Source organism: Bemisia tabaci, chromosome 5 (assembly GCF_918797505.1).
Source record: "Bemisia tabaci chromosome 5, PGI_BMITA_v3".
In the NCBI taxonomy this organism is placed as follows: Eukaryota; Metazoa; Arthropoda; class Insecta; order Hemiptera; family Aleyrodidae; genus Bemisia; species Bemisia tabaci.
The window spans coordinates 38,827,695-38,851,513 of record NC_092797.1 but is presented as its reverse complement, the minus strand read 5'-3'; the positions used below and the strand labels follow the sequence as shown (position 1 = coordinate 38,851,513).

Below are 23,819 nucleotides of genomic sequence, written 5' to 3'. Positions count from 1 at the left end.
AAACGAGGCCCGATTACGCCTCTCCGATCGTCGGCTGGGCTGCTTAATGGGCAATGGCTTAATTGGACAGTGGACTACATTTTACAATTTGGAACTATAAATTCTAGCCCGATTTAAAAACAACGTATGTGCCATTAGTTTCCCTATGCACATACGTGTTTTTCCAGAAGAGTCAGAATCTATAGTTCCAAAATTGCAAAATGCAGTCCCATTGCGCTAGTCAGAAAATCGTATTTTGGTGCTTGATTCTCGTAGATAAGCTGAAAATATTGAGATCCGTCCACACAGCAACCTTCTACGTTCAATATTAACCGAGATATGGCGCCTTGAAAAACTCGTTTTCTTACGTCATCCACCGTGGTAGTGACACCCATGGTTTCTTCCGTCCCCATCTATCAGCAACACGTACACCCTCTAGTTTCTGGACTTTTAACACGGATAAAACCAAGGTGGAAGAAACCATGTGTCACCACCGCGGTGGATGCACTGGAAAAAAAACGCATTGGATCTAGAGTCCAGACTCTTGAAAACATGGACAAGAAAAAATACTCTTGATTCAATCGGATTTTTGCTTGAATCAAAACGAAATCCGCTTAAATAAAGAGGCTTGGTTCTTGATTTAAGCTAGATTCTGATTGAATCATGAGTACTTTTTCTTGTTGATGTTTTTAAGAGTCTGGACTCTAGATCCTTTTTTTTCCAGTGTGACGTCAAAAACCAAGTTTTTCAAAGCGCGCGATAACTCGGTTAATATTGAGCTTAGAGCGTTGTTGTTTGGACAGCTCTTATTATTTTTAGCTAATCCGCAAGACTGAAGCGTCAAAACACGATTCTGTGACCAGCGCACAACCGACTCATTACGGAGCCCTTGAAGCACTTCTAAAAAATAAAACGAACGGAAACAAACTCAATATGGAAATAGAGCAAGGGAAAAACGCGCGTTGATGGCAGCACGGCGCAGAGATACAACTATTCGTGCTTGATGAATGTTCGTGTTGCGTTTGCAAAATTGAAGGCGCGACGTGCGAGGCAAGAACTCTGAATGCTCCGCTCTTTCTACACTGCCAGTGAGGTGCAACTCAGATTTGGAGGAAAAGTTAAAAAACGAGGCCTCAATGCGTCTCTCGTCCTAACTTCGGCCAGGGCCGGATTTAGGGGGTGGCCACATGGGCCATGGCCCATGGCGGCAAAGTTAGGGGGGCGGCAAATTTTGAATTTTTTTTAATGCAGGTATAAAAAAAATCGGATTCAGAAAAAAACATTACAAACGAGAAAACGCGAAATTCAAAATTTCTCATTTCCTGAGAGTAAAGTAATTTCTAATTTTGACGTCTAAGGCAGCACCTTTAATTAGTCGAGTTCAGAGAGAAACCAAACACGCAATTTGGCCTGGAACAGCGCGGCGTGGAGAGCAATGATGACGAGGACTTGAGATGAAAAGGAGAAGCCCTCGGCGCGGCGATCAGCGTGTAACACATATTAGCGCCTACAAGACTGCATGAATACTTCACGCATTGCATCAAACACTGTGCGGTCAGCAGCGGTCGGCGTGAAACGCATAGCGCCTACAAGACTGCATGAATACTTCATTCAATGCGGCAAATACAGTGCGGTCAGCGCGGCGGAAGTTAAAATTATTAAAACACCTTATGTTTGTTCTTTCATAATTTTTTCTTTCAATACTTGGAAATGGACGGCCTTGTCCACACAGAGATAAGTTTACAGAACTTAACTTCCGCGCAAATTTGTGTGAACTTTTGTTAGTAGTGTTGACAGAGCTTTCGCAAAAATGTGTCCAACACGAGTAAACGCGTCTTATGCACCCCTCCCCCTCTGGCACGTTCACTTGATGGTTTTTATCGATGTTTCGGAACGGATGAGAAGGGGGCGGCAAAATATAGGCGGGCCATGGGCGGCAAGTAGGTAAATCCGGCCCTGACTTCGGCAGTCTATATTTTGAGTGTATTTCAAGTGTGATTCTTTTTTTAGGATGTTTTTGGAGATCTATTTCTAAATTAAGCTCGTATGCACCAGCCCTGTCACATGGCGTCAGATCTTTTGATCTAAAGGCGGCACATAGCTAGGACAAACAGGGCAGATGACCCAATACTTTTTCCTTTTAATTCCTTTTTTTAATTTTCATTAGTTCCAAATGCAAAAAGCCATATCCGAATGTTTCGAGACTTTCAAAGATTTATTGATAGGTGGACGTATTCTGCTAAATGGAACCAGAGACAGAAGGGAAAGAAGGGGGGTTTGCTCCTTACTCGAGGGCCGTAAGAATGAATGGGAATTAAAAAGCGCCAATGACGTCAGCGGTGACGACCGAGCCGCGGGACGCCACTTCGACTCATGATCCCTGTCCACAACGCTCTTGTTACATGTCTAAGGCTCATGAGTGCCGCATACAGTTGGTGCTTCGTTCCATTTGGTAGGATGTCAACTCATGCTTTTCCATTCGCCCGACGGGAATCACGCCTTGTTCTTATGAAGCTTTCTAGCGCACACCCCATCTTAAGATAACGAGTACGAAATTTCCTACTCGTCTGTAGCTCCGCTCAGCAAAAATATGTCAAATAGTGTCGGAGGACACGTTACATCCGAGCTGGGTCTTGTTATCGTTTGTTTTGCTAAAATTATTTTAGGACCACTAGCAAGCAAAATCGTCTCAGCAACTTGGTAGTGCTTGAAAATATTATTTTTCGAAAAATTTCCTCTTTGATGCGCAAATGTTGGGGGCCAAAAATAGCGTGGAATTGCGTCACACACTGAAAAAAAACACATTGGATCTAGAGTCCAGACTCTTAAAAACATCGACAAGGAAAAATACTTTTGATTCAATCAGATTTACGCTTAAATCAAGAACCAGGCCTCTTAATTTGAGCGGATTTCCTTTTGATTTAAGCTTAAATCTGATAAGTCTACTCTGATAAGATCTTCTTAAGTCTACCCCACCACTTTTTTGGTCCCCCCTGCTCAACTCATCACTAAAAATGATAACTCCTGCCATGAAAACAAGGATAAAGACGACCAGCTTTGACAATCAAAATATTTCGGGAGAAATGATGTAAACGCAGAAAGCTTATTACCTCACCATCTCCCCGATAAGCCGCGCGCAGGTGTACGACGACACGGCAAAGCTGACTCGCGTATCTTAAAGGTAAGAAGCGAAAAAAAGGAGTATCGAGCTGGAAAATCCGACCATCGCCAGAAACGATAGGACCGATACCACAAGAAAAAAAAACTTTCAAATCGCGAAACGGCGGTCACCGATCTTCCATCGCACGATAAACTCCACCGGGCGCCGTGGAGCGTCGAGCCGGCGCTGAAAATTTTTAAGCCTGATATAAAAACTGACAACAGCAAAACAGCCATCAGTTTGTCGACAGTGCGCGCCGTCTTCAGCCGCCGTGGCTTTTCTTTGTTTTCCCGAGCCGCAAACCCGATTTCAAAATGAGAACCGCGCTGTTGATACCTTTCCTGGCGCTAGTGAACTTTACCTCCTGTCGATCCGTCCGGAAACCGAAGAGCAGTGAAAGTAGTGAAAGTGTCGAGTTGGAAAAAGTCAATTTAGGCGTTTCGAATGCCGAGCCGAGCTTTTTGACAGAACTGTTCAATCCGTTTGATCAGGAGGTGCCCTTGAGCATGCAAGCCCTCAAAAGGGCTAAGAAGTCCTTGTCGAAAAGGCGCATGAAAAGGCTCTCAAAGCCGAAATACCTGGAGGAAAAGTTCCGCGAGCTAGTCGAGCAACGCCCAGCCTTGAAAAGCAAGATCAAGGTGAAGCTCGCCGAACGGAAGACCAAGAAAAGGGTCAAGACCGCACCGGAATTCGGGGGTGACCAAATCGTCTTCGGCGGTGATAACAATGACGTGTACACAGTCCCGGTCTCCAACTTCGAACTGGTCGAGGCCCCGGTTTTCGTCGCAGCCGCTCCTCCCTCCGACGCCCCTGCGAAGTCATGACCACCAACCCCAACCCCGAAAGTCTCCTCGTCCTGGAAGACCAAGTCCCGTTCGCCATCCCGAACTCGGTCGAGCAGGACTGCCAATCGCGGGTGTGCGGACGATCCATCTACGACGAGATCGACAAAGACCTCATCGCCTTGGCGTCCAACCCCGCCTTCGAGGTCCACCCCATCGAGGGGGGTGAAATCCTAACTCAGGCAGATAACGCACCCTCCGCGATTGAAATCATCCCCTCGTCCGAGCCAGAGCCGGTGGCGTTTTTCACCCCCGAGAGCATTGAGCTCGAGCCTCTTAGTGTCCCCTTCGAGGACGAGTCCAACGCCAAGTTCAAGAAAGCCGTCCCGTGCGGGCAGACTCCCAAGAAATCTTCAGCAATTGTTTAGACTTGCCGCCTACTTACGAATTCCCGTCCGAGTTTGTGATGGAGTCGATGCCGTGCGAGGATCACTTCTACGCCGCGCTGGAACCGGTCAAGACCTACGAGATCAAGCAGATCAACATCGACGAGGCGGCGATCATCAGTGAGCTGAAGAGTGTCCTGGGGGAGGTTCCCGGGCCGATCATCATTGGGGAGCCGGGCGAGCCCCTGATCGTTAGGCATTACGCTAAGCCGTACGTCATCGAATACTACGAGCGACCAATGGTCGTCGAGCACCACCAGAAGGCGGAGTTGAACGTCTTCACGTCACCCCCTGTCGTCATCGACCACTACGAGCCCGTCGTCTTCCAGGAGATCCAGGCTGAGCCTCTTGTCACTGTTGAGGAAGTGTGTCCGTACTCATGACCTGGTCCCAGGGGAAACTGATCTGTACCTTGAAGACTTCTGAACTCTACCCGGTGGTAAGAATTGTATTTTACAGCTTCATTGGCGGATCTAGCAAATTGGCAACATTGCCTTTCTTCCATTTAAACTTATGGAATGTATAGATTCTTGGAGAGGCCAAGTGCTCCGACAAGAATCGATTATTTAGCAAAGGTTCAAATGGAGAAAATCCGGTGTTGCCAAATATCTGGATCCGCCTCTGTACAGCTTTTGTCATTAATTTAATCGTAATTTGGCACCAGGCATTGTGGGAGGATGCACTGTGGCTGACATTTTCTTCGGATCAATCGGAAATCTCGTTAAAGTGATATGGTATTCTTTGAAAAATTGAAATACTGTTTAAATTAAGGGATTTTCTGTTGTTTTAACGAGAAATTTCCGTCGTAGCTAATTGAAGAGGAATTTTGTCGATCCAGCAAGAAATTTTTCTTGGTATTTGAAGTTTTTTCTACCTTGAAGGAAAATAAAAGAGAAGTATGCATCGGTGCTTCCACTGAAGCAAACTTATTCCTCCGTCGTATAGGGATGGACGCCGTATGAGCCTTCAAGCATTGTCAAATTTCCTTTGTCATAAAACGGATTTTTTGGGAAACTTAAGAATAATTTTCTTTTACATTTTCCCAGAACATTATTCGCGCAAAAATATGTATTAAAAATCTGAAATATCTTTCATTTTTGTAAAAGGCACAGTTTTTCAGAAAATATGACAATATTCAAATTTATGTACGGCGTGCTTCCTAAACTAGAGTGTGAGGGTGTCACTTTTTTTGACCTTACGAAAAAATTCGCGTTCATAAATCCAAGATAAACCGTATTTTTCGAAGTAACTCTTGTTTACAAGAATGTTCAGAGCGCCCGTAAAAAAGGAATTTTTTTAGCAGCCTGGACATTTTATTGGCATGTGACTAAAATAAAACCTTGATACAAGTAAAGTCTCCGTAAGAATTTCTACATAGGTTCAAGGTTATTTTTGGCGAAAATTCCACAGGAAGTTTACAGTTATAGCTTATGAATCCGAATTTTTTCAATGCCAAACGAAGTAAATCTAGCAATGTTGTGGCCCAAAAACTAGGTTTGAACTTAAGTTAAGACTTTTACACTGCGTTTGTCATATCCTAAGGTTTCATTTTAGATACATGTGGATAAAGTTCCCGGGCTTCTAAAAGAGATCAAAAACTGCTCTCTTTTGGAAGCCACTCTCGGCATCATATTTTTTTTGTGTTACCGTCACAAAAACACATATCACATTACTTTTTAAACATGAACATTTCAAATATGAGTTAGACCAGATGTAACCAACCCAGAGAGTTAAATTATTCCCCCTTTCAAGACAGACCCCTATCCCAACTATGCGATACATGGTGAACAGATAACTTAACGCGCCAACATAAAATTTTCATGATCGGTCCGGGGCAGATTTTTGGGTCCATGAGATAGGTTTGCTAATTTTAGTCTTTAAGTATTCCCCAAAAAATGGTCAGTAGGTAATTACTGACAAGTCGGGTCATGTTGAATTTCTCTGGATTTAAGTCTTCTGCAGAATGTGAGTTAAATTACTACTTATTCTCATGCAATGCCTCAAAAACCGCTTTTCTGAAATCGTTGTTTACCGGTGAGGAAACTCCACTGTTTACGAAATAACGACCGATTGCTTAGTGAATAGCTTTGAATTTTCATTGGATCTATTTTCCGCAATCACCTTAATTGGCTAAGAATTGAAATACGATCTCAGTCGCCTGTTTCAAAACTTGCAAGCCATACATGATTTTTAGACCAAAAATCGTAATAGGAGGCAAGATCGATCTAATATTGTGTGAGCCGGTTGTCAATTGCGAAATATTCACTCACAGCGGATAAGTGTTAGGAACGTAATACTTAATTTCCTTAGGTCCTGTGGTTTCACCAATCGCCTAAGACCGCTCCGAGAAAGGAGATTTCCAGACTTTCGGTAACTAAAGAATGGATTCAAAGGCAAAATAGAGTCATGAGAAAAGAATTGATTCAAATATTTACTCAAACATTAGGTAAACTTTACCAGAATTAGCCAAAACTGCATTTCATTTTGTCTAATCTCCCCTCATGTTTTATTTTGTTAACAGAGGGTAACACTTTGAAACTTTCTGTGAATAGCTTTTTCATTATCAAGGATAAATTCTCAAAACATCAAGTTAGAATGTTTGTCAGTTTTCTGTTAAAAAGTATTTGTTCATCAGCTTCATTCATACTTTGGTTTGTGGTGCGCGAATATAATGAACCAGATAAAACGACCACGTGCGCCAGGTGAAACTTGCTTCGCACGTGTGCTGAAACAGCACCGTCATAATCTCTAAAGTCAGCTGCATTCTCAGAAATTTTGAAATTTTTGGAACCTATTTCCTAGGATTTTTCACTTTTGCAGTGATTCTCATAAAAAATGAAGAAAATGCCGATGGCAAAAGTGCGACACCATGCATCTCCATTGCGGCGTTTCAAAATTTTCGCTCCTAGTTTTTTTCGAAGAGGGACAAGTCGACTTTTTAGCTTGAAATTGATGCAGAATATTCTACTATCAGAGCAGGAAATCAAGGAAATTTTCAAGAAAATTCGTTGTCTGGTTTTCCGTAAAAAGCACGGCACTTAATAGCAGCTGTACACCCCCCCCCCTCCCCAAACGAGACTTCAACGAGACTCCGAGACACAAACGAGAGTTAAGGGTGATTAAGATGTCAGATATAGTAAATTTCATTTTGAAATAAGGTATCACTATCTCTCGCTCTTCCATGAAAGCACGCATCTGCATAGGGAAGCCGATGGCATAGATGTTGTTTCTAAAATGAGACAGAAATAGTGGTTCCTTGTTGCAAAATGTAATCCTTGTAATGTCCTGGACAAATTTCCGAGACTTCTCTACCTCTTTTACCACGTCCAGTTAATGACTACCATTCACAGTGAAAGTAAAAGCAAACAATAATTGAGTGCGGAAAAAAGTTACACAAGAAGGGCATTGATCGTGTTTTAAACACACATTCTTTTCTAAAATATAACCTAACAAACGAAACTAGCGGTTTTGAGTGAATGTTTTATCAAATTTACAGTACTTTTTTATTTTTATTTTCCGCCTTTTAGTACAGGATTTTTTGTGAATTTGCCGGAAGTATTTTTTTTTGCAGATTATGATATTTTAGAAGTAAAGTGATAGAGTGATAGGTGAACACCGCGCAATTATTTTAATCGGGAAATGTGGAAAATTCAAATCCTGTTATCATATCTGACCTGGGCAGAAGATTAAATTTTTTTCCGTTTTATCTTTAGAATTCAAGTAATGAAGTTTACACATAAATTACATATTTCACGTATCAGAAATCAGGAGTATCAATGAGTCACATATTTTCTTATTTCATTCGGTGTTTGAAGATCTGCACCTGAAATCTAGATCCACTGTCGAAAAATGTCAGGAGCTAAAGGTTTTTTTTTTTGTTGTCTCATGCCTGGTCATCAATCATTTCCAGTACGGAATCGTCATTACCAAGTCTGGATATCATACTGAATTTATTCTGATAAAACTTCGCCATTTTCTTCCATGCTCAATCTCAGTTCACCTACTCTAATCGAATCTCATTGGTTTGCTGCCTCTTTGGTGCCGCTCTGATCAGTGTTAACTGCTTCAGTCACTTCTTAAGCGCAAGCTGAGGATAGCCACCTCGCTGAGCGAAAACACCGTGTAAACATTCTGATGTTGCCAAATTTTGTCCTAAAAATAATTATTTTTGAGAGATTTTATGAACTTTTTTCCGCAAAGTATTCAAACATGCTCGTTTAAATGGGGAGTGAAATTTTCTGACAAAAAATTCGAGAAAAAAATCCGCGCAGTTTCCAAAAAAGTTCGCATTTACCCGGAGTAATTTGACAACGTTTGAAGGTTCATACGGCGTTTTTCCGGAGCATGGCAGTACTGAGACTCCGAGTATTTGTAAACAGATTTGGAAGAATTTCCGCGCAACAGTGGGCGATTATCTGATGAGGAGGTGTCTAGTTGACACTTTACCTAACTCGGAATATCAACATTCCAGCAAATTGCCGAGTAATGCATAATGGCAGCCTATTGCACTGGTTTTTTGCAAGAAAGTGACCGATAAGGACACGTAATAGTATACGTAACTTAAATTACAAACCTGCTTGAGGCTGATTGAAGTTCTTGTTCAATTTTTAATTTCATAAGATATGCATTGATAATTTTTCTTCCATAAAAATTACATTTTCCTCATTTAATCGCCGCGTGAAAAATTGATTAAAAAGAGGAAAATAGGTAGACTCGATGTCTTTGATCGATTTTATGAAATTCTCTCCCGTTTGTGAATTGCATAGTGCCATGTTTTCCTCTTCTTCTTTTTATGGGATCTGCTAAAATACCATTGTCGCAGATTTTGTTTGAAAATATCAGAGAGGAATATTTATGACTTCATTTCATGAGGAGTGGCAAAATAATTGTTATTTTCAATTATGACTGCTTCGTAGCGGCTTAGTCGTCAAATGCTTTTAGAAAACAGCAAGAAAACTCTAAAGTTTTCTTTTCTTTTCTTTTGCTTTGCATAATTTGAGGAAATCGGTACTATTCTTGAACCAAAATCAAATCAAATGGCCTACTTACTTCTTATCAATTGATCCAAGCGGCCTTTTGACATATTCTCGTCTTTTGCAAACCGGCGTCAACCTTTTTTTTCTGCTCTCTTTTTTTTGCACCATAAGCACTCCCAGATAATACAATATGTATTGATGGGAAATGATTTATAAATGTAAACCAACACATATCAGGAGCTAAAAAGAAAATATATTTTGTCCAGCAGAATGAGTCACCAGATGTCTTTTTGCTCGTGCTACATCATGAAAGTGAGCAGGAGCACTGCCGTGCTAAGGAAAAACGTCGTATGAACCTTCAGGCGTTGCCAAATTTTCTTCGATAAAACACGAATTCCCTGGTAAACTTATGAATATTTTTCTTCCGATTTTTCAGAGAATATTCTTTGTATTTTGTTCTTTAATAAGTCCCTGAAAATTTCATGGAAAAATATTCATAATTTTCCTCATAAATAAACATTTTATCAAAGGAAATTTGGCAACTCTCGACTGTTCATACGGTGTTCTTCCTTAGCAAGGCAGAGCACTCCTAACCTTTGTTTGTAGAATATCAGGGCGTGTGTTTCAGTTTGATGATCTAACATTCGTACTCCTGTAATCGACGCTACTTATTATTCTTCCTAAATCGAGAGCCAGTTTACTTATTTTTACGGGAAGGCATAAACATGAGGTCAAAAGAGAAGAAGGATACTACGAAGTGTGGGTGAAGCAAATGGTATAAACTCTGTTGTTTTGATGAAATCGATACTCATATTCTGTCGCTGAGTTCATACACAACACTTCCAGAGTTTGCATGAAGGTGGATTTTGTAGCATACAATGAAACTACTTCGTTGGTGTGACTAAGAGGAGAGATCTCGTTCAGACTCTCACAGTCAGATGATCCCGAAAATAACAACAAGTTGACCCAAGATTTTTGACCCGTAAGTTCGTAATAACCTCTGAAGGTCAGATGATAGGGCCACTTTCATCAGAACATGAAAGTTTAAAACCACTTTTGGTACCGCTATTCTGTAGATTCCTATATTTCCAAGTGGTGAACTTATAATTTTTAAGGATAATAATTGATGGTAACACATTTTACTTCTTGAAGGAATAACAAGGGACATTATACAGTTTTTTTTTCTCGACTCACCTTGAGAAAAAAGAAATTGAAGCGTTAAACAATTACACACATTCATTGAAATTTGATGTGAATGAATTTTCGAAGCAAGGCTAGGAATGTTCTAGCATGAGAGAGAGGTCGATCATATCGTCTCTCCTTTCATTTGGTTATTTATGTTGAAACATGTCTTTTCACGTCTAAAATCGCACGCCAAATTCGAGGCTTGTTATTGTTTCATTCAAGTAAGGAATTCATCGCACACTCTTTTTTTGAAATTTCGGCAGGTACTTGCCAAAAATTTTGCATTGTTTGGAAAACACCCAAGAAGAGGGGGAGGGTGGGAAAGAGTCAATTGTGTAATCATGAAGATTGAAGGTTTGCAAAGTTAAGGTGAATGCCCGAGACATTTGCACAGAGCTGATATGATGTCTCTGGACGAAAATTCGTCAATGTTTAGGTATTTTTTGAGATTTTTGAAATCAGAGAAAGGCTTTTTTCGAGTCAACAACGGTGGAAAAAGACAAGCCACGGAAATGTAGGATAAAATTTAGATTTAAAAATCTGAAGAGCCTGGAATGGAACGGAAAAAGGAAACTATATATTTTCGTTTCGAAATTTAGAGTCGAAAAATGTACATATGTTTTCGATTGCAAAATTTCAAATCTCCGCCTACGTTTTACGTTTATTTTGAAAAAAGCTGACAAACATGTGTTCTTGAAGTTTTGTGTGAATTTTCTGCATTCACTCAAGAATATTTCTAGAGCACTTAAACAATCTATTTTGGTTTGTTTCCTTAGAGAAAAGTAAAACCTAATCGAAGATTTTGATACTTTGCGATGAAAATACGCATTTTTACATTTTTTTAAATTTTATCATTCATAAGTGCAAGCTATTTCTATTCTCCACTGATAGTTTCCTCTCTTCTTGCATCATGATCAAAAACTAAAAAAAAAAACTAACATCATGATTCATATGGAAAGGAGTTTATTTTTCATGAAAGGATGATTTCTCTCGTATGAACATGTCAGCTATTTACCTCAGCCAGAAGATCTGAAATTTTATTTTCCGTGTTCTATTTTTCAGGTCAGTTTTGCTGTTCTGTCATCAAAGTTTTGGACCATCGTGGTGAGCAAACATTCAACACAAGAATCTGCTTGAGGCTTGTTCGTAACTTTCCAGATAAGTTTTTAACACACGTAGAACAAGTTTTCAAATCCAGAAGTGTTAGATTGAAACCAGAGTCAAAATCGTATTCTTCTTAGTTAAAAGATCTGCAAGAAAACAAGTCATAAATTTTGAAAATGAATGTTTCTCAGATGATAAAATCGCAAAGTAATGTATTGACAATGCAACTCATTAACATCTGAAAGGTTTTACCAGGCTATCTAGTCATTTTTTAAACGGTCTTTAGTGTTTAACAACGACGATCTGATGAATCAAGACCTAATTCTTACTTAAAACGTCCATATCAGTCTTTTCGGAAAATTTAATTGAATTTTTTAGATCCTCTCTTTTTTCTGAAGATGAGCTGAAAATATAGGGCTCCAATTAGTAATCTCTTAAAAGGACCTTCACGGCTGATTTTAGGAAGTGCATTCAAAATTTTAGCTGATGATGGTACAAACCAGTCAACTTTTTCAAATTGAACATCCATCTACTATAAGCTCAGTGACCAAAACTAAAAATTTTGGTAAAATTTCTCTGCAATCCAGCATTAAAACGCAGTTCTCGTGCGTGCGTCCCAAAATTTTCAAAATGAATACCCAACCAAATGATTGCCCTATTTTTCTACTAACAATGAGTTCGAATCCCAATACCTATAAGGTAGAATAGGTATACGCAGATTTATATAGGTATTTCACCATTAATAGATCCTCGTTTCTAACTTTCTCGTATTTATTACATTGTTAAGAATTAATTTATTATTTTCTATTTTCAAATATCTATTTATTTCTCTAATTTATTTTTTCGTTAATGATCGATATTTTGTGTATTTATATGTTTTGCTGTTATGTGTACATAAATGTAAATAGGAAGTCGTTCGTTTCGATACAAAGAGTTTTTCATCATGTTTTGAGGACGTTATTCATAGTGTGCCTTTTGAGAGGAAAGCACTTTTGCGGTGAGTATTTGGGCTGAAAGTTTTAAGAACATATCTCTTCCATTGTTAGAAAAATGCTACAAAAGTCAAGTTAGGCTGTCGTTGCATTTATGCAGGTACTTTTCATCGCCATTGAAACACACTTGATATAAACGCCAAAGTGGATTTTCAAAGCCCCAACTTATGTAATTAGATGCAGATGTCAAAATCAAGTTTGTAATAAATTATATTCATGTAAATTTATGTAAATAATACATTTAAGCAGTTAAAGTTTCAGACCTGAGCTTATTCACTACTCCTTTAATTACCCTCATAGCGTAGCGCATTTTAGCGAGACGAGATTCTCAGATTAATTATGTGTCATTCATTTCATCACGTATACTAGAGTAACATATTACACACGCTCGTAATGAACATGTTGTAAGGTTACAAGATAATTTTACAATGAAGTTTTACGAGCATCCTGTGAAGGCCCAATTTGGCCGTGCTGTAAGTAACCCTCAATGCGTCACTCATCATATACTGAATATTTATTTCAATCGAACTATAATGACACGAATGAAATAGAGTTGCTGTTTGCATTAATTCTTGTAGATTTAATTACAAAAATGATGTGCAAAACTATGAGACAAAAAAAAACCTAAGAAAGAAAAGAAAGAAAATAAAAACAATTATTATAGTGGGATATTTTCGGGATGAGCTAATTCTACGTCATTGTACGGGCTATGCTACCGTGCTGAGAAAGAACGCCATATGAACATTCGAGAGTTGCCAAATTTCCTTTGACAAAATGTTTATTTATGAGGAAAATTATGAACACTTTTCCTTGAAATTTTCAGGGACTTTAGATCAAAATACAAAGAATATTCTCTGAAAAATTGGAAGAAAATTATTCATAAGTTTACCAGAGAATTTGTGTTTTATCGAAGAAAATTTGGCAACGCCTGAAGGTTCATATGGTGTTTTTTCCTAGTACGGCAGTATGATGAACGGGAGAAAGGTTACCTATAAAAAATGATGCCGAATACTAGCCTGCGTGGATTGGTCCTCAGAGTGCTCGTGGTCTATTTTCTTTGATAGATTCACCCATTTTGCTTTGCTTTCTCTTTGGCCTCGGCCTCGGCGGCGAGCCTTTGCCAGATGTTGGGGGTTGATTGGGGCAGCGTCGAGGGCCCTGGTGAAGTAGCGCCAGGTGGTAGCCAATAATTGATGAAAAAATTCATCGCCCATGGTTTTCCTAGTTTGTGTTTTTTAGCAAACTTCCGCTGGTTGAAATTCGCTCGATGCGTTTCAGAACTAAAATGAGAAGAAAATCTTAAGTATGAAACATTATAACTCTGAGTTACGAGCCTTCAACGAAATATAGATCCTACCGCCGCACAGTGGATCGAATCAATTAGAGAGGCCGGACATAAAATTTTTGACTAAAACTGCAAATCTTCATGTTTATTTCGTCATATTTTAAATTTCAAGGGGTGGTTTAAGAAGAAAATTTTACGAGAAAATCAATGAAACACTTTTAGAATCAAAATTTTGTTGAAATGGAGTTATTAGCGATTAAAGTCTCCAAATTTTGTCCGACCTCTCCTATTGACTCGATTCACTGTGCGCCGCAACAGATCTTGCCCGCGACTACCGCGAGAGAACTGAAATGTCTTGTTACAACCATAAACCTTGTTACTAAGCTGGGCTAAAGGTACAGATCTGGTTGTGTGAACTGAACAAACTGAAACTTTGGTTTATCTCAGTCAGTGTCTTTCTCATGAGTTTGATTACATTTCCCAAAATATGTAACGAAAAAAAAAAAAACAATATTGAGAGGTTCAAGGTTCCAAAAGGGTTTTCCTTGATTTCTACCTGCAGCTTCTAGCTGTCAGTATTGGCACTTTTCGAAACACATTCGAAGTGATTACCAAGTATATCTATTCATCATGACATTTATCCTTCAATACTGGGAAATTCAAAGAGCCAAGGACGATGAAAACTATCTGAGCTAGGGGCCAAAGTAGCTTCAATTCTTTAAATTACAGATAGTAGCAAAATTTATTAATGTTTTCGAACTATGGAGAAACTTTGCTCATTTGACGTTTTTGAATTGAAGAAGTTCGGATCATTACGAAAGGTGATTGTAATCAATGCAGATTTGGTTTACTCACGTGCTGTTTACGGGTTTCCAAGTCATGGTCAAATTATCATTCGGTTGGATGTATACAATAAACACGTAACGGTGAACCCCTGAAATTGATTTCAAGATAGTTATAATACGAATCATCTGCAAACTGCACATACACACTTATAAATGCTTACCCTAGCTGTCACTATTTTTTTCTTTAGCGGCTCTGGTGCTTGCACTAGAGCTGCTATTCCGGACGGTCCCAGCTGGGGAGTATCAATGCAGCATGTTACATTGTAGAGACCGCGCGTTGGTTGATGGGAATCGGCGCCATTTTCGGCTATGTTCCTTGTCATGACTTTATTTTATTGCATACTGTTTTATTGTTAGTAAGTGCTATGTTGTGTATTGTATTTTTGGAATCATGGTGATACAGTCAACAATTCAAAACTTGTTTGTGCTTTTATCTCGTGATGGAAAAAATGTACTTTACGTTCAAAATTTGAAAATTTGAATTTTAAAGTTTTCGCGGTTAAGGAAGCTTTAACCACTGGGTTGGAGCTTCCTAGTCATTTACTCGATATCAGCTGATAGCAAACAAAGGTTACCAGGGAAACCGTAAACGTCTAACAACTATCGTGGCCATTGGGGCGATTATTGAAATGATATCGACTTTATGTCGCCGCTTACGACAGGACATAGCCCTATCTTAACTGTGTAATATATCGCAATTCGATATTGTTTTGATTTTTAAAAGGAGCAATTCATTCATACAGTTCCGATTAGTTTTGGCGAACGGGCCCTTAGCCTGCTTAGTACGTATAATCCCAAAACGCAGGAAAATAGATTGTAGGAAAATATTTGCATCGGAAAATCGTAACAATTTTCCCCTAGATGTCTTCCATTCCGGGTACATATTTATTGAAAACGGCGAATTTTTCAACAGTCCTATTTTTATCTACAACATCTAAGTGGCCCTTCATAATCATTTAATTTTGGCCCCTGGCCAGAAAAAGGTTCGGAAATTGCAGTGATTTTGCCGAAAATGCTGAAGTAAGTAAATTTGGGCATTTTTTTTCCTTCTTCAAACTCTGTGGAGAAGCACTTCTCCTCCAGTACATCTATTTTTTTACTTATCTCTCGCAAGGTACATTTACAGAAGGTGTGTTCCAGTATTAACAGTTCAGATTCGTTGTTTTTTTATTATAACGCTTATTTCGGAAAGCAATTATTACATTGTTCAATTCTACTGACTTTCAACACTCGATTATACTCCCGGCAAATTCTGCAGCAGCGTTTCAAATGTTGACTCTAATGCTTCCAACAGCCATCCGATGTCTAAGAGTTTATTCCTAGATTTAGGGATTTTCCGGAATTTCCAGGGATTTAGGGATTTTTCAGGAAATCTAGGGATTTTTTTTTGATGAGGTAAAGTTACCAAAAATCAACTTTTTAACCTCAATTCTAGCTTCGACAATCGAAAACATTTTTTCATCTATATTTTGTAGGCCTTTTTGGCAACACTATTTTCCCCGCAAATAAGCCGGAAATTAAAACGATTGCGTCCTTCGATGTACTTGACATTCAACTGCATTCAACCTGTTAATAATAAGAAATCAACTAATATTCTTTCATTTTATTGGTCTGGATTAGCACTGCTTTCAGAGAGCGCCAAAATTCAAACGAGCCAATCAGATTTAAATATTGCAAATCGCTACATCGAATGACATCATGATTCTTCATAAAAAAATGGCGCTTTTTGCAAAATCTAGGGATTTTTTAAGTATATTTGAGCAAATCTGGGGATTTAGGGATTTTTAGCGAAATCTAGGCATTTTTTTTCTTCCCCGCTAGGGATTTAATATCGGAAGACTGGCTTCCAGTATCGTAGCGTTGATCGTCGCTGATGTCGAAATGGAACCTAATGCCGGACTTACTGTAACACCTCCATTCCTCAATTCCGGTGAGGAATACGTCTCTACCCTTAACTCAATATAAATATACAAATTGATAAGTGAGTGCTTTAGTCTCCTGAAAACAGAATTGCGAAACTTAAAATTGGAGAAAAATGATGAGTAAATGAAAAAATGGAACCAATTGATGGGATATGTCGCATGCCATTCTGACACAAAATATGGCGTCTATCGAATCACCTTAACTAAATAAAATAACCAAATTTTCAACTCTCAAACTATCAACTATCAACTATCAAAATTCAAACTATCAAAATTTCCAACAATGACAAAAATGATTGTAATATACCTATAATGTAATGAAATATACACGCTCTAATCATTTAATTTGTATTACCTTTATGTTATGTACCTACATGTTATACTATTTTTATAATAAATTTTGCCAACATGCTTTTCAATTCAGTCTACAACATTTCATTCCGACGTGGCAATAATGATTTATAATGCCCCTAAACATTAAAATGAATTACAATAGTAATGCCGCATTATAATGTCGTATTATACATCGCAACGATTCATGTCCTACTGATTATTGATTATTGTAAGATGAATTCTGTTTTCTCTGATTGTATGTTTCATACGTGCGAAGCAAGTACGGGTCACTAGAAACGTGGTTCGTACGGGTGGCTGATGAAATTGATCTTCGAATACCTTTTGATGAGCTAGGGAAATGGAACCATCTGCATCTCATGGACAATAAATAGTTGCCGTAATTAAGGTCATCCCGTGATTAAGGTGCCGTGATTTAAGTCATAAATTCTTCATCTAATTCTTGATTCATCTCCAAAATGTCTGCTAAAGCTTTCATGCGCTTCTCCTTGTATGCATGAATGAGCAAATTGGGTATCGAACAAGCGGACACTTTTTGAAAATTTAGATGATTCTGGACAATATCGTACAGAAGTCCACGAGCTGCAGATAGAACCATTACCTCTAGCTCATCAAAAGTTATTCGAAGATCATTCAACAACCTCTTTGACAAGTTGCAAAAACTTTTCGTTAACAATAGTGTCACACGGTACTAGGAATATTTACTATTTAACGAACCTTATATTTCCCTGACTCAGTCCTAAATTATAGAAGTATGCGTTACTTTTCCAGCAATCCAAAAAAACAATTATACAAAAAACCAATACCTACACTTTCAGATATAAAAATGCAAATTTTTTGCAGCCTCGCTAAACGACTTATCAACCAGAGATTTTTTAGGAAGCGGACCTCCAAAGAGCTTTCAAAATTAAAAGTATACAACAAGTGATAATGCCATGTATTCGCCATATCAAAGCCCAATACACATTTATACACCGGCTACGTAAATCTGCTAAGTTACAAAACATGAATCGACAGTTGTCGGATTGTACATCAATGACAAAATGTGTCTAGGCCCTCATTCTTGACTACAACTACTGCCCCCAGAGCCGCTCTCCGACGCCAATGCGTTGGAGCTTCCTGCTTGTTTTTTCTTCATGGAAACTGCATTGGCTATGTGCAAATTCAAAAAACTTATTTGTAAGACGAGTTACAAATATAAGGTCCTTTGAAACACGTTTTTGCAATACCGCCAAAAAAATGTCGCATTGATAAGAAAGTCAAATGGCTAATACTTACATACTGGCTTTTATAAGCAGAAAGTTGCTAATGCATCCATGACCGCGTGAAGTTTTACTTTGTATAATATACTTTGAATTTTCGATGAAAGAACCTCCTCGCGTCGATATAAAACTTCAAATAAATGCGAGATTTACCTGATCCTTGAGCCACTTTTGGTTGCTTGTACTCAATTATTTCGTCTCCTCCTTCAATGGCGTATGAGTGAATGTTTGTGATAAGCCAGAAAATATATTCTCTTTTACTGGGATTTTTCTCCGTTGGCTCGTCCAGACCTACAAATATTCAGAACATTGGTGGTAAAATTTAAAGAAAAATATTAATTAAAAATAAAACATAAATATATATAAAAATAAGAATATAAATGAGTGATGCTAAACATCCTGCTTCTCGATCTTAGTATTTCAACATTTGTGCTCTTTTTCATATTTTATTGAAGGGAATGAGATGATAATTTTCAACTATTTTCTTCACAATTGTTCTATGGGTGTTACTTACTTTTTCAGATTACCTTTGGCAAAGATTTGACAAATTTAAAGAATAAATTTTCTGAGACCCATTATATATCTTCGAATCTTTTCTGATGTCAACAAAATGAAAAAAAGCTATACGATGGATATTGAAAGTCAACGCAACCAGAAGCCAAATCTCCGCTTATTGAAAAAAAAATCAATAAAAATGTTGTTTTAATGTTATGGTCATAAAGAAATTCACCTTTTCCATTCCGTTTTTCTAATTAAATTTCAAAAGAAAAAAGTAATGGGTGATTTCACAAGAACAGGATTAGAAGTGTTGCCAGTTTGATTTTTAATGTTTTCAAATACCTATGCGGAACACAGGGCCGGATTTGAGGTTTAAAAAAGGATGAAGGTTTAAAAAAAATCGGATACAGAAAAAAAAATTACAAACGAGAAAAGGCTACAAAATCTCTCATTTCCTGAGAGTATAGTAATTTCTAAGTTTGTTGTCTTTCAGTGATACGAGAAACAGCACCTTTAATTAGTAGAGCTAAGAGAGAAACCAAACACACAATTTGGCCTGGAACGGCGCGACTTTGGGAGAAATGATGACGAGGACTTGAGATGAAAAGGAGAAGCCCTCGGCGCGGCAATCGGCATGTAACACATATTAGCGCCTACAAGGCTGCACAGATACTTCACGCATTGCATCAAACACAGTGCGGTTATTGTGGTTAGCGTGAAACGGATAGCGCCTACAAGAATGCATGAATACCTCACGCATTGCGCCAAACACGGTGCGGTCGGCGCGGCGCGGCGGCGGAAGTTAAAATCATTAAATCAAATTTTGTGTTTGGTCTTTCACAATTTTTTCGTTCATTTCTTATGAATGGAAGGCCTTGTCCATTAAGATAGGTTTACGAAACTTGACTTCCGCGACCATTTGCTAGTAGTGTTGACAGGGCTTTCCCAAAAAATGTGTTCAACACGAGTAAACGCGTCTTATGCACCCCTATCCCGCTGGCACGTTCACTTGATGGTTTTTATTGATGTTTCAAAACGAATGAAAAGGGGGCGGCAAAATACAGGCGGCCCATGGGCGGCAAGTAGGAAAATCCGGCCCTGGTGGAATAGATTGATTAAATGAGAATATCATAACCATTGGAAACTTACAGTATTCATGAGCCTGCATGGATGCATGCAAAGCAAATGATGACATTACCGTCACTGACATTTTTAGACCAAAAAATCTTGGTTTTTCAAGTTTTCAAGTTTCATACAATTTTGCTCGCAATTTAATCTAAAATATCTGGAAAAATTTCAAGGAAAAATATGCACAAATTTCGTAAAAAACACATCCTTAATCCAGGGAAATTCGGCAACTCTTGAATGCTCATACGGCGTTCTCCCTTAGCACGGCAGAATTGGTGACATTATATTCACACTATCGCATTATCCCTGAAATATCTACGTAAGTTATCTGGTTCGGAGAAAAATTCTCACCCAAAAGCATCATTGTAAAATGATCTAGTTGCTTTGCGTCCCATTCTATGTGCTGAGCCAACCATTCTGTGTCAGCCGTTGGTTGAATGAAGTTTCCGTAATATATGGTTTTGTCTTCTTCGAATTCAGCCTTTAAAAACCCGAAAGTAAACTTAATTAACTCTCAGAAATATGCCAAAAAAACCATTTGCATTACTAACAATTTGACACGTATTAAAAATTGTGAACTTATCAGCAAAGCTGAAGAATGTACGTGCACAATGCTATCATTTCAATGAAATAAATTATACCATTGTTACAACTTAATCGACTTGTTACAGTCTACATAAAACTACCATACGAAGGCGACTTCTTCTCAATGATGAATTATGTAAGTATATATTAAAGATTTTTTTTAGTCAATTTTATATGATCCGGAGCATATTCAAGTTCATTTACTTAAAGAGGTAAGTTACATCATGTAAACGACAAAGTTTTATTTGAATCCTAGCAGCTCTTAAGGTCTCGCATAAATGATTATTGGTTTTAGAACTATCTGATCATCCAGCCATACCATTAGGTTTTTTGTTAATCAGTAGTGGACCTCTTGCAGACCAAAGGGATTTGCAATGTAAATGGGTACAATTTATTGCATCTTTGTGAAATTTTACGAGAAACACGACGGTGTCATTGGTAATTCTGAAACAAACCCTTATGCTCAACAAAAGGTCTCAAAGTTGAGGCCACAACAGAAGTAATCGCGCCTACGTTATGGCAAGAGTCTACCTGTGTTACAATCAAACGTTCCATGCACAGATAATAAGGAACGAATAAATTATCAGGGCTGTTGTGGCTACAGCCTTTGAGATCCTGCCTACCCCTCACGAAGTGGTAATCCTGTAATGTCTTTCCTCCTTATCCGTGGATGTATAGAGTTTGGGTATAGATATACAGCATGGACTCTCACCATAACATATTCGACGCCCCCCCCCCCCCACACACACACACCCTCATACTCACCCTCACACTGCGCCCTTAAAATCAAGAACTCTTTTGGAGTTTGTGAGTTCGTTTCCCATAAAAACCGCAGCACCATCGTGTTTCTTCTGAAATGTTCTGATTGAAACGTAAAAATGTTACGTAAAAATGAAAATGTTATGTAAATGTTACTGAAATTTTACGTAAAATAAAGTTCTTTAATCGCACATCCCTGCTACGCACAAGATCTCTGTTTCAAAAATCAATAATAAAACAGGGTTTTTCAGTTAGCGGGCATTAAATTCGCTTGAGATTTAAGTTAGGCTCGGGTGTATGAAATTAGGTTGGAATGGTTATGGTAGGTTCATGGGTTAAACTAAGAATGTAAGACATTTTGCGTAGTAACGGTGAGAAATTCCTGATATCTCCGGAATTTCGTCTTAATTAAGGTCTAGGAAGGAAAGAATGACTCATTGAGCCTTTAAGTCGTTTCAATTTTCAAATATTTTAGGCAGAGTTCCCCCTCCTTGGCTTAGATGGAATGTCTTTCTGTGTCCTCAGATTCCCCTTGATGAGGTGGCATTCCAAGGCGTCATGAAACGTCTAAAAATTTGTATCAAATTGTATCATCAGTTTTGTTGTGATATACTATGAAGTGCTGCTCAACAAAATAAAAACATACATAAATTAAAATTGAATAGATCTGAAAACTCACCCACAGATCATACTTGGATATGCCATCAACGCAGTCTGGGATAATCCGGTGCTTCATTAATGCGGCTTGCATTTTGATCGGCTGTATCCCAACTGGCCATTTGTATTTTTCGGCATGGCTTACAGCAAGTGTGTAAATTAAATGAAGTGATATAGGTAGCACGAAAGTCTCTTGACATTGCCTGATCATTTTTGTAACTGTCCACAGGACACTATTTAATAGAGTCTTCTGGGGACAGTTATGAAAATAATCGGGCAACTCTATGATTGATGCGGATTTCAAATTTCCTCTGTTTCCTAGAGTTTGAGGAACTTAATTGCATTCCAAGGTTACAAAATCTACTAAATATATTTACAAATTTACAAAAATATCAAAATGTTGCTAATTTTCTAGTGTATCTAGTAAAAAAAAGAAAAAAAAAAGAAAAAAAAAAGTCAGTGATTTTTTCAATCAGAAATATTTGACAATTTCTGGTAATGACAAAATTTACCAGTATGGAAATCGTGTAAAGTTGAAATGTAGTCACATTCATTCGTTTGGGGAACAGCAAATCGTAGGCGTCTCTGAAAAAAGTTTTTTCAGAGACGCGACCTTCTCTGAAAAGTTTTTATCCTAAGAAGTTCAGGCATTGAAAGACTGCTATTAAGACTTAAGACACATTTACAGTTGTTGATATGAAAAAAATTATTTAGCCATCTTCTTTAAAACTTGCACAATATTTCCCGTCAGTAGAACAAATTTAGAAACTATTATTTCAGATTTTCAGAAAAATGGACTTTTAAATAGATACTCATGTATAAGTTTTTAAAATTTAAAAAAAAAACATATTTGAAAAAAAACTTAAAATTATAATCCTGTTGAAATTGTTTCCTTTTCAGGTGAAAATAACTTTCAGGTTTGAATTTTAACGGAGTGGTTCGAGTAAAACGACATGAAGTGAAACCAGGGTTCAGGTGGGACAAAAAACCTAAAATGATCTAGCATTCCTGTATTAATCATTGAGTTAAAGTCCTTTAGCTCTATCACATATCTCTCCTAAGGATGTTTTTCATGCAAATATTTGAATATACTCGTCACTTTTTCCTTTCCCTTTATTTTTTCAATTTTTTCGTCGTTTGTCAATCACGCACAGCATCAAATATGCACCCACTAAACTACCTGTGTAATTTTGCAGGCTATAGATCAAATTTGTAACTCACTTAAACTATTAACGGAAAAGAAAATCTTCATTGATAAGCTATCATTTTGAGAGGTGAGACGATACGAAACAAACAGCCTTTTTCTGTGAAAATATCCGTATATTTGAAGAACATCTGAAGAATATGAACTAGTGCACATCTAGCACATCAGTGGTTACGCATCCACGTCATCATTGATTGTCACGCAGATAATGCTGGCTAATAAGGCACGGCTGGTGTGGTATTGAAAGTAATGATTAATGCGAGCAAAATAACTTTGAAGTCACATTATTCGTTTATCCAATGTGGGTGATTAGAGGTTGAGATTGAAAACCGTGTTACCTACTGTGATTCATCTCCGTCAGCAGTATGTACATGCCTTACTGACGTTTACTCTAAAATGTCCTTAATTTCACAAAATGTTACAAATTATCATCACTATATATAAATATATTTCAAGCATTCCTTCTCATTTAAAAAAAACGAAAATAAAATGAGTAAACAAAAAGCTGGAAAATTGCCGCAATCCTTCGATTCCAAGATTGCAGGATCGCGGTGTGAACACCATAAGCAGCGAGGATATCCTAACCCTACATTAACTCCTTAACCGTGGTAATAACGTCTTTTATGAAGAAATCAAACCTTTCTGCGCATGGAAGAAAGAAGAATTTACTAGGGTTAAGTTGCACGCCAAACGTCACTT

General features: G+C 38.0%; 2 protein-coding genes across 5 annotated transcripts; one reads left to right on the top strand and one right to left on the bottom strand.

The window, feature by feature from the left end:
• Window positions 1-4,383: 4,383 nt before the first annotated feature.
• Window positions 4,384-12,884, top strand: LOC109040834 (uncharacterized). The gene is made up of 2 exons (XM_019056916.2): window positions 4,384-4,806; window positions 11,591-12,884. Exon 1 carries the CDS (start codon window positions 4,388-4,390, stop codon window positions 4,748-4,750), a length of 363 nt encoding a protein of 120 aa, XP_018912461.2. The 5' UTR covers window positions 4,384-4,387; the 3' UTR covers window positions 4,751-4,806; window positions 11,591-12,884.
• On the bottom strand, window positions 11,475-23,301 carry LOC109040836 (protein D2). Of its 4 annotated transcripts, none has more exons than XM_072300677.1 (7): window positions 23,138-23,301; window positions 21,939-22,234; window positions 20,267-20,396; window positions 18,443-18,580; window positions 14,765-14,843; window positions 13,614-13,904; window positions 11,475-11,778 (listed from the first exon to the last, which is right to left on the bottom strand). In XM_072300677.1, exons 1-6 carry the CDS (start codon window positions 23,274-23,276, stop codon window positions 13,691-13,693), a joined length of 996 nt encoding a protein of 331 aa, XP_072156778.1. In that variant the 5' UTR covers window positions 23,277-23,301; the 3' UTR covers window positions 11,475-11,778; window positions 13,614-13,690. The 4 variants fall into 4 exon arrangements, with proteins under 4 accessions (XP_072156778.1, XP_072156779.1, XP_072156777.1 ...); XM_072300678.1 differs by having other exon boundaries at window positions 21,939-22,135; window positions 23,138-23,298; XM_072300676.1 differs by having other exon boundaries at window positions 21,939-22,249; window positions 23,138-23,294.
• Window positions 23,302-23,819: the final 518 nt, after the last annotated feature.

Bases quoted from the DNA above. Each gene is read 5' to 3' on its own strand.
- LOC109040834 (XM_019056916.2), top strand. From the start codon at position 4,388: ATGGAGTCGATGCCGTGCGAGGATCACTTCTACGCCGCGCTGGAACCG.
- LOC109040836 (XM_072300676.1), bottom strand. From the start codon at position 23,276: ATGTGCACTAGTTCATATTCTTCAGATGTTCTTCAAATATACGGATAT. The intron at 18,581-20,266 runs GTGAGAATTTTT...GAATATTTGTAG, and splicing joins TTTTACAATGATGCTTTTGG to GTCTGGACGAGCCAACGGAG. The intron at 13,905-14,764 runs GTGAGTAAACCA...TTCTCATTTTAG, and splicing joins TGGAAACCCGTAAACAGCAC to TTCTGAAACGCATCGAGCGA.